Raw genomic sequence first — 11,569 nt, 5'->3', positions numbered from 1 at the left:
GTATACAATACAATATTACTGTGCAAAGAATATTATTCTGCTATTACAGCTGTTATATATACTCTCCCAGCTGTTATATAAACAATATTTCGATCAAATATCTGTTCAATGATTCAAATATGATCTTATAAACTTTATTATTTTCCTTCATGCTTTATATTTTATTGTTATTTATCTGAATGTATGTATCAAGTAAACAAATTTATGAATTTAAGAATATAAATTTTTAACTTTCGTTTACCTATAAATATTATGTAATTAAAAACTTTCAATTTCATTAAATACATATATTAAAAAAGTTTAGTTTATGTATTTTTAAAAATATATAATAAATTAAATAATTTGGAATTTGGGATGAAAATTGAAAAAATCTTGGTTTTGAATTATGTTAATTTTATAAAATATCAATTTAATTTAAAGTTTTAAATAAATTATTTTTATAGTATTATTTTTTTTTACAGCCAAATGGTTATATCATAGAATATAATACAATTTTAATTTCATAACATATTTTACTGTTAAAAAATATATTTTAAAACAATTAATTACCCTTATTTTATGGTGATGCTCCATATTTGACAATAGTAAAGGAAATTTGGAAAAGAAAAAGCAACTTTTTAATTTATAATATAAGATTATTATAAATGATACAATAAAATTTTCAATTTAATAAAATAAAATATGAAAAAGTATAACGCTAGAAGGAGGGCTTGAACCTCCGACCTTGTGGTTAACAGCCACACGCTCTAACCAACTGAGCTATTCCAGCTTGTTGACTATTTGAACATTGTTTGTTTTATATTTATATATATATATATATATACATATTTGTTGATATTTATTTTGTGAAAATTATTTCCACGTGCTACTATCGCTGATTATATTGAAATGTTATTTTACAAATACTTTAAATTCTTTTCTTTTGTACAGTTTTAATTGTTTGTATTGAAGTGTAAGTGTTACTGAAAATATAAACACGCGTATCCTTTCAATCTGAATAAAAAAATAACATAAAAAAATTAAAAATAAATGTTATGTGTAGAATAAAAGATAAAATGAAAAATAAATATTATTTCAATAGATAGGAATAACAGAAAAAAAAAATTAGACAAGCTTAATTTTCTTTGCTTGTTTAAATGTGTGAAAATTTGTAGAAGAGAAAGAAAAAACTATCAGAATCATTATACTTATTATATTATATTTTAGTATAAATTTATTATTATTTATTGATTTATCACATTCCTCTCATTTTACCTTATTTTTGGATGGAAATGTTTCGTATATGATAAAGTTCATTGAAATTGTTATTTATTATTTATAATATCTCATTTCAATAGTTTAAATATATTTAAACAAATATTACATATTCAATTTAAGGAAGATCTAACACAATTTGGTGTAGTTTCAGTGGTGGTTAATAGTGGCCAGCAACAAGCTCGTTAGAGATTGGTTTCTAATTACGAAGATGGAAATGATGATAATTTAACGACATCTGATTGACTCATATGAGTGTAATAAGATCACCATGTCTGTCACGTATTTTAATTAAACCATGTCATTTGACATTATATCAATTTAACGACTGAGGTCCATTAAAACAAAATAATTGAGAAATTTATTTGAGAAAAATAATCATAAATAAAAACCAACTTTAGTTTTTGTTTTCAATTTTTTTTATTTCATCTCTCTTACAAACTTTTTATTTTATTTTTTACTATTTAATTTAAATTAACAAGTGTTTTTTTTTTTAATTTGATTGAAAGAAAATAAATAGTCATATGACACAAATGTTGTTTTCCTTAAGCTAAGTTTATATCCTTTCTTTCTTTTTTCTTCTTCCAACATTATACAAACAAAAACAAATAAAAGATACTGAAACAAAATTCCCATCATTCTAAAACGGATTAAATATGATTTTTGTCTTTAAACTTTAACGTTAAAATAAAATTTATTTTTATTTGAAACTTAAATATATTTTGATTTTGAAATTTTAAAAATAAATAAATATAATCCTTTTAATTCACATTAGAACAAAAATATCAAATGAAACCAACAATTTAAAAACTAGTATTAAACATGTTTTGCCACGTTAAAAAATATAAAACAATTATGTTAAAAAGTTATATCTATTCATTTTTTAAATTTAAAAACAAAAGTAAAAAATATATTAATTAACAATTTTCTAAAAAAAATTACATTTTATTCAATTGTTAACATGTTTCTTTTTATTTTAAAAAAAGATCAAAATTAGTCCTACAACAAATAAAAATTAACTAAAAGTTATAAGACGTTTTTCAGAAGAAAAACTCATAAATCTCCCATCCCATAAAAATAAAATAAAAAATTAATTTCATTTTAAAATTTAAAAACTAAAAACATATTTAATTCCTTTTAAAAAAAACTAATAAACAACAAAAGACTAAAAAACACATAGTGGAGACTAGCAAAAATGTGAACCAAATGAAAAACACAAAAAATTTAATAAAGACAATATATTAAAAATATATTGAGTTCTTAATTGTTCACATGTCACAATAAATAAATCATCTCGTTACTTTTCAAATGTCTATAAATCCTAAAGATCAAAATTAAAAAATAAGCTTTTATTAATAATAAAAATATAATCATAAATTTTAGCAAATCATAAATTTTAAAAAATGATTGATGATCAAAACAAAAATAAATTTTTTATCAATAATTGAAATAAAATTTTATCAATGATCAAAACAGGAGTGTATCGTACTTAGTGGAGACCGAACGGTTAACATTCAGCACCGTTCGGTCCATCCATTCAGGACCTTTCAGTTCATCCGCTACAGTCAACCTGATCAAATGGTTTTCAAGGACATTGGGTTGTAATTGGGTCCACAACGCTAATCAGCTGCTTCAAATGGTATTTGGACCAACGCTTTAGTTGTTATTGGGCCAAAGGCCCAACATAAATTAAAATAATAAAAAATATCTGATTAAAGATATTCATAAAGCTGTTTATGAGCAACCGCCCGGATTTTAAGATAAGTCTGTTTATATTTTATTAGGCTTGTAATAACCTATAAATACAGGGTTAAGGCTAAAAGCCAGGTACGTTCCACTTACGTTCAACTCACACTTCATAACACCCAAACATTCAAGAGTGATAATCTTTCACTAAATACACAACTAAGAACCAAGGTTCCTCAAATTCACGCCTAACTTGAGCGTCAGAGTATCTTTTGCATGTACCTTGTCTCCTAGAGCAAGAAGACAACCGAACAGTCTAGATTAAAGTCAATCGAACGGCTCAGACATAAGAAAGGCAAGCAGCTTAGGTGATCCCAACTTTCGAAAGGAAGGAAGACACGTTAGAAAAGTTAGTCTCTCGGTCCTAGAAAATATCTATCGAAACATTTTGGCGCCCACCGTGGGCCTCAGGGGCATTCCCTGTAACCACAAGGAACTAGACAAGGACACACTCTCAACATCATCATGTCAACCTCACCCCTACATATTGATCCTGATAGAAGAAAACATCAACGTCAAAAAGATCTTACAAATTTACAACCATTCGACCTCATAGACATTCGGTCATTCGACCATACAGGTAATCGGCCATTCGACCTCAGGTATTTGGCCATTTGGCCTCGCACGTACTCAGTCATTCGGCTATACAGGTAATTGGCCATTCGACCTCAGGTATTTAGCCATTCGACCTTGCACGTACTCGGCCATTCGACCTTACAGGTCCTCGGCCATTCGACCTCACATGTATTCGGCCATTCGGCCATCAAGAATTCGGCCATTCGGCCTCACAATCGCTCGGCCTTCCATGGCCTCAAGGTATAGCTCGAGCAGACCTTGGTCTTTCTCTCTCTCATTCGGTCAAAAAGCATAAAGCACCCATAGCTCATTCAAGACATCTTAATACGAATTCCTCGTCGTTGACCATCAAACATTCAACAAAAGACCGAACGGTCTTATTTGCTTGGCCGACCGGCCTTATAACAACCTATTTTGACATTAATGCATTAGTTTGTTATGCTACTATTTTTCTCACCATGTAAAATATGAGTTGTTATATTTCTTCAGTGCATGTGATAGGATCTTGCAAATCACAATGCCAAGAGGTAAAGCCCTCTCACTAGGGAGTTCGTCAGGAACTCCTAGTGCAAAGCCGAACGCTAAAGTCCGTTCCCTAAGAAGAACTCCTAGGTCAAAGTCATAACGCCGAGAGGTAAAGCCCTCTCACTAGGAAGTTCTCCAGGAACTCCTAATGCAAAGTTGAACGGTAAAGCCTGTTCCCTAGGAAGAACTCCTAGGTCAAAGTCACAAAGCCGAACAGTAAAGCTCGTTCACTAGGAAGAACTCCTAGCTCAAAGACCGAGAAGTAAATCCCTCTCGAGGACGTTGAAGACCGAGAAATAAATCCCTCTCGGTAGAGAGGTAAAGCCCTCTCACTAGGAAGTTCTCCAGGAACTCCTAGTGCAAAGCTAAACGGTAAAGCCCGTTCCCAAGGAAGAACTCCTAGGTCAAAGTCATAACGCCAAGAGGTAAAGCCCTCTCACTAGGAAGTTCTCCAGGAACTCCTAGTGCAAAGCCGAACGGTAAAGCCCGTTTGTTAGGAAGAACTCCTAGGTCAAAGTCACAAAGCCGAACGATAAAGCCCATTCACTAGGAAGAACTCCTAGCTCAAAGACCGAGAGGGAAATACTTCTCGGTCGAGAAGTAAATACCTCTCGGTCGAGAGGTAAATCCCTCTCGAGGATGTTGAAGACCGAGAAATAAATCCCTCTCGGCAGAGAGGTAAAGCCCTCCCATTAGGAAGTTCTCCAAGAACTCCTAGTGTAAAGCCGAACGGTAAAGCCCGTTTACTAGGAAGAACTCCTAGCTCAAAGACCAAGAGGTAAATACCTCTCGACCGAAAGGCAAATCCCTCTCGAGGATGTCAAAGACCGAGAGGTAAATACCTCTCGGCCGAGAGGTAAATCCCTCTCAATGATGTTGAAGACCGAGAGGTAAATCCCTCTCGGCAGAGAGGTAAAGCCCTCCCATTACGAAGTTCTCCAGGAACTCCTAGTGTAAAGCCGAACATTCAAGCCCGTTTACTAGGAAGAACTACTAGCTCAAAGACCGAGAGATAAATACCTCTCGACTGAGAGGTAAATCCCTCTCGAGGATGTTGAAGACCGAGAGGTAAATCCCTCTCGGTAGAGAGGTAAAGCCCTCCCATTAGGAAGTTCTCCAAGAACTTCTAGTGTCAAGCCGAACGGTAAAACCCTCCCATTAGGAAGTTCTCCAGGAACTTCTAGTGTTAAGCCGAACGGTAAAGCCCGTTTACTAGGAAGAACTCCTAGCTCAAGGACTGAGAGGTAAATCCCTCTCGAGGATGTTGAAGACCAAGAGATAAATCCTTCTCGGCAGAGAAGTAAATCCCTCTTGAGGATGTTGAAGACCGAGAGATAAATCCCTCTCGGTAGAGAGGTAAAGCCCTCCCATTAGGAAGTTCTCCAAGAACTCCTAGTGTAAAGCCGAATGGTGAAGCTCGTTCCTTAGGAAGAACTGCTATGTCAAAGTCACAAAGCTGAGAGGTAAAGTCATTTCACTAGGAAGTTCTCCAGGAACTCCTAGGTCGAACACTAAGAGCTGAGGAACAGTCATTCTCAACCAAGCGTTTTCAATATAGCATTATCGCCTGCTTGGCCATTCAACCTTATAAAATGAGTTACTCTAATTATTTACATTCTTTTGACACTTCAAATTCGATCTTATTCGGAAAAGAAAAACAAGTTCTAAAAAGAACTCCCATCATAAGCCGATCAACCTATTAAAAAATTCAAAAGAGAAGTTATAAAGTCCACCGTTTCGGCAGCAGCGAGCAACGACTAAAATTAGCCTCCCTCAAACTCATAAGTGTTATAGTTAACTACGGCTAAAGCCGAATGCTTAACTCGGACTTGGGGGGCATAATGTGTCGTACCTAGTGGAGACCGAACGATTAACATTCAGCACCGTTCGGTCCATCTACTCAGGATCGTTCGGTTCATCCACTACAGTCAACCTGGCCAAATGGTTTTCAAGGGCATTGGGCCGTAATTGGGCCCACATCGCTAATCAGCTGCTTCAAATGGTATTTGAACCAACGCTTTAGTTGTTATTGGGCCAAAGGTCCAACATAAATTAAAATAATCAAAGATATCTGATTAAAGATATTCATAAAGCTGTTTATGAGCAACCGCTCGAATATTAATGTAAGTCTGTTTATATTTTATTAGGCTTCTGATAACCTATACATACAGGGCCAAGACTAAAAGCCAGGTACGTTCCAGTTACGTTCAACTCACACTTCATAACACCCAAACATTCAATAGTGATAATCATTCACTAAATACGCAACTAAGAGCCAAGGTTCTTCAAATTCACGCATAACTTGAGCGTCGAAGTATCTTTTGTAAATACCTCCCCTCTGGAGCAAGAAGACAACCGAACGGTCTAGACTAAAGTCAACCGAACGGCTCAGACAGAAGAAAGGCAAGCAGTTCAGACGATCTCAGCTTTCGGAAGGAAGGAAGACACGTCAGAAAGGTTAGTCTCTAGGTCTTACAAAATATCTACCGAAAGAAGGAGCAAAATTATATATGCAAAATCTTCAAATTTACTTGGGAACAAAAAAAGTCATTTAAGCATAAACTAAAGCAATATAATAATTTTTTCTTAAAACAAAACAGTAGGTGAAAATTAATTTGAGCGTGTACTAAAGTTTAAAAAAATGCAACTATTATAGAACTACTCCTATAGTCAGAATTAAACCAAAAGTTAAAAAAAATGCAACTATTATAGAACTACTCCTATAGTCAGAGTTAAACCAAAAGAAATCAGAAAGATGAAAAAGGTAAGACAATGTTGTAGAAAGTTGTAACTTTTGAATTCAGATGATTATTCCTTCTTCACCTCTGCCATTCAAAAGAAAACTTACACATCTTGCAATGTAATACTTGCAATGTAATACTTGCAATGTAATACTTGTACAGAAAGAAAAGGCTCACGCAGATATCTAATCCTCAATTCTCATTCAAGTGACTCAACAGGTTGGTGCAACAAAAATATTTAAACTAGGAAGATTCATAGAATCAAGGTTAGCATGTTATAGAAGCCATCAGTAATCATTTTATATTCAGTAATAGCTAATCTTTCTCCATCAATAAGTCTAAATACTTTTAAACAATATAGAATTCTGCTGATAGCATTAGCAACATCATTCAGATGCAGCAACAGCAACAACAAATTTTTAAAATGCCAAACCAGATGTGAACTAAAAACATGTGCTTTGTGACTATTATTGTAAATCAGGTTGCAAATTATATTAAGTTTCCTCTAGACTCTTAGAAATTTGAAAAATTAGAAAAGAATAATAAAACGCCAATGCAGTAGAATAAAAGAATTTGAAGTCCAGAATATAAGTGAACCGTGCTGCATGTTAAAATAGACTGGTGATGATGCTATTGCACAGTCACAGTGAAAAGAATTGAACTTGCTGAATGAACTTTTAATCTAACCAACATAAATATTGACTATATATTCTTACACAATGAAAAATTTCTTACTTAAATCATAGAAGATCACAACTAAGATGGTCTTCCCATATTCAAACGGATATACGCTTTAATTTTCAATGAGACTAATCTAATCCATAACAAAAAAGGACTCCACCTACCTCATGAATGGAGATGCATATTCAGTAGTTTACAGAATCTAAAATCAAATACTAAATCCTTCAAATGTAGATACATGTTCTCTAGGGCCCAACTCCATTTTCTTTTTCTATCACAGAATGCACTTAGCATACAACATCAAACCTTTCCAGTAAAGACGAACATAATATACATTATGGGTGGAAATAAAAACATAGAACATGTGATGCAAATGAGGAATGAATCTATAAATAGGACTATCACAACAACTAGTGCTGCTGTACAGACCAACCTCCATTTTTGGCTTCTATTACCACCAGAAACAAAGCTACACTGTTTCATCAACAACCAATTGATCACACCCACCCACCTAAAAGAAATCACCTTACAGCATGCACATGACTGCTAACAGTTGCATCTAAATTATCAGAGATAGAACCAAAATCATTGTATTTACCACCAAGTGTACTTAGCTGATGTACTTTGAGACACATCATATGCAACCTTCACTAGTCATTAGTTTAACAGATTAAAGGTTAAACTCAAATCCAATCAGAACCAATGAAAAAACAAAAGTACTCCTCAGCAGAACTAAATAACCCGAAAGTTGTTATCCATTACTCAACACTGTAAAAATGTACAACACATCATGATATTGTTCATATCATAACATAATAATGAATAGAATATGATATAAAAAACAAACTTATCACCTAATTTGTACACCAAATGTGCCAGTCTAAACCCTAGTTTGACCGGGATTCTCTCTGATCATGACAATCCCACATTTTACATTCACGCATTCAGCTAATCAGAACTACTGAATGAATATCTCACAACTCATATTTCTCTCAACAAATACACCAACAGACTTGGATACAAAAATCTTTAAATGCTATTATGGGCTATGTTCTAATATCAGAATTGAAAATTTCTTTTGGTAATTTGCACAGTCTAGATTCTAGTTACTTGTCAACATAAATTTTCTAAGTAAAACTCCAATTCTGACTAAGAAACATAGCCAAAAATCACATAAGTAACTGCATCTGAGTTTCATCCTAAACATATCCAAAAGTGAACCATCTTATCTTCATCCATTGGTTCCAATTCACGAATGCGCGAAGAATGTGTAAATACAGAGAGAACCCATTTCCGGTCTACAAAGAACAAAAAGAATCATGAAACCGTATCAGCACAAGGATCACCAAACTGAATCCGAATCATGATTCCTCGAGGAACCAAAGGAAGAACAGTTATCACTACTCAACGCCACATCGACAGTGCCATTGCTCTCACCGAGCAAGACCTTCAACAATTCCGCCGCCTTTGTCCTCCCCTTGCCACTGCCGCCATCCCTAACGTCCCTAATTCCGTCCAGCGCTCCGAACGCCACCGCGTCGCGCACATCTGCGGCGACCTTCTCCCCACCACAGCGCACAAGATTGAGGAGAGCCGAGACGGCATTCTCCTTGGTGCGCATGCTGGCGGCAGTGGCGAGGTCAAGAAGGTCGGCGAGCACGCCGAGGCCGCCAGATGCTTTACGGAAGGCCTCGGCGGCATCCTCACATCCCGCAACCTGCGCAACCACCGCCGTCGCGTCCTCCACGATGCCGACCCTACCATCCTTAACGACGAGCGAAAAAAGCGCGGGAACCACGCCGAGGTTGATCATGGTGGCGCGGTTGAGCGGGTGGAGCGCGATGGCGAAGAGCGCCTTGAGCGCGTCCTTGATGGTGCGCGGAGGCGAGGACACGTGGCAACGGAGGATATCGACGAGCGAGTACACGATCTCTCGCTTCGAGCCGACGACGGGACGGTAGGCGTCGACGGATGAGAGGAGGCTATGTATGGTGGCGGCAGCGGACTGTACGGCGGCGGGTGATGAGGTGGTGACGTGGTGCGAGATCACGTGTGCGATCGCGTCGAGGACGCCACGCGTCGACATGAGAGGCTCCTTTTCAGTTATGGAGAGGTTGAGCAGCGTGGCCGCTGCGTTCTCTTGGGAAGTGTGAGAGGAAGAGTAGAGGGTTTCCGCTATATAAGGGATTGCGCCAGCTTCGGAGATTACGGGTCGGGTTTGCGGGTCCTGCTTGGACATGAGGCGAAGCTGGCAGAGGGCGTCGACGCGAGCGGCTTCGGAGACGGAGCTAAGCTTGGAGACTAGGGTGCGGACGGTGCGGCGCTGAGAGTCCATGGTGGTTCGGAGGGAGGTTCGGGGGATAAGGAGAAAAGAAACAAAAGGGAGAGGGAAAAGCGCGTGGGAGGAATATAAGTAAGGGCGTGTTTGGATGGTTGGAGGCGTGAGGGAGTAGGACTCGGAGGAGATTATTCGGTCGTGGCGGTTTCGCACGGTGTTGACTCGTTGTGAGGGTGGCGTGGACAAGTGGATAATTTTATTTTGGGTTTACACAAATTTTGATTTGATTCCTTTCACACCGGCTTTTTTATTCAATGGTTTGATCGGGTTTGGAGAACGGTTTTCTCTCTGTAAATTCCTTTCATACACCTTTTAATTAAAAGAAAAGTTATATATCACATGTAATATTTATGTTATTTAAAGGATTTTTCTTTTTAAACAATAAATATATAGAAAAAGATCGCATCTCTTATAAATGCCATAATTTGTTTTAGTTTAAAAGATTTTTATTTTATGTTTAAAATAAAATATAAATTTCCATGCATGCATGATATAACAAATTAAGATTTAGAATTTATGGGTTATGAGATAAGGGACTTCTGATGTAAGCACGATTTAGAGTAACTAACAAATAATTAAGATAACTACCCTAAGATTAGATATTTCTATGAATTTTAAGTGTATAAAAGATCAAAGTTCATATAAATAATAAATACTGTAAATAGACATTATTTACTCACGAAGTGTGACATATAATTCCATTATTTTAATATTTATTATTTACGATGTATTCTGAGAGTAGAATAACTTTGTAAGCATCATACCGAAGACTCACGAAATTAAGATTAGTTGAAGTGCGCATACTAAAATACAAACTTGTAAAATATTAAAGATGTCAAATTTCAGTTTGTCATATTAATCACAATATGTTATACCAGCAAAAATTAATACTTATATTGTAAAAAAAAAACCTTATACTAACCAAATGAGGATCACAAGCTTATATTTTTTTAATCTGATTTTAAGATCCTTTTTCACTCTTTTTTTTTGTGTAAATTCCTTTCATACTGACTTTTTTAGTTTACTGTTTGAACAATAAGATTTTAACCTTTTAAGAGTTTTTTTTTGTGCAAATTCCTTTCATACATAATAGCTTTTAGGTTCCGAGAGTGCGTTATCATATAAATAATTAAAGAAAAATTTATTTGAGCATTAATATGCTTAGCCTGTTAGAAATCTGATTTCTCAACAAGAATTACTTATTGAACCTAAAAATTTAAATTAATCATAAACAAAATCTCCTATTTCATTTACCAAATATTAATAAAATTTATTAAATTAAAGTGTTATATGAATTTATTAGATGAGATTATAGTTTCTATTTTTATTGTGAGATCTCGATAATCGTGTAACTATTAAAAGAAAAATCATATATCCAATACATCTCAAATATAATTATAACACTAAAAATATATATGTATGAATGTTCTATAATTCTAAAAAGTATTATTATACTAATTAAAAAGCATAATAAAGTTTTTCAAAATTTGGTATAAATAAGAATTAAACATCTTAAATTTACACTTCAGCACAATTCTCGTCCTGCACTGGATCTACAGGAATATCTTTATTTGCTGACACCACTAAGGTGATCATTGTAAACCAGAATAATGAATAAACAAACGAACAAAAAAGAAAAAAGTAAGCTAATGTACCAAAAAGAACAATCACACAACATGTAGAGAGGCATTAACACATATAAACATTA

The 11,569-nt window shown here is 35.0% G+C and overlaps 1 protein-coding gene and 1 non-coding gene across 2 annotated transcripts; both read right to left on the bottom strand.

The window, feature by feature from the left end:
- Positions 1 to 695: 695 nt before the first annotated feature.
- Positions 696 to 769, bottom strand: TRNAN-GUU (transfer RNA asparagine (anticodon GUU)). The gene has a single exon. It is a non-coding gene; the product is annotated as a tRNA-Asn (tRNA).
- Positions 770 to 8,260: 7,491 nt separating this feature from the next.
- Positions 8,261 to 10,092, bottom strand: LOC108339578 (U-box domain-containing protein 17). Its single transcript, XM_017576727.2, has one exon. It carries the CDS (start codon positions 9,856 to 9,858, stop codon positions 8,866 to 8,868), a length of 993 nt encoding a protein of 330 aa, XP_017432216.1. The 5' UTR covers positions 9,859 to 10,092; the 3' UTR covers positions 8,261 to 8,865.
- Positions 10,093 to 11,569: the final 1,477 nt, after the last annotated feature.

This window comes from Vigna angularis, chromosome 5 (assembly GCF_016808095.1).
Source record: "Vigna angularis cultivar LongXiaoDou No.4 chromosome 5, ASM1680809v1, whole genome shotgun sequence".
NCBI classification, from domain to species: domain Eukaryota; kingdom Viridiplantae; phylum Streptophyta; class Magnoliopsida; order Fabales; family Fabaceae; genus Vigna; species Vigna angularis.
The sequence above is the reverse complement of the archived record's forward strand: the minus strand, read 5'-3'. Positions and strand labels throughout refer to the sequence as shown.

Excerpts from the sequence above, each read along its gene's own strand:
- LOC108339578 (XM_017576727.2), bottom strand. The coding sequence starts at position 9,858 with ATGGACTCTCAGCGCCGCACCGTCCGCACCCTAGTCTCCAAGCTTAGC.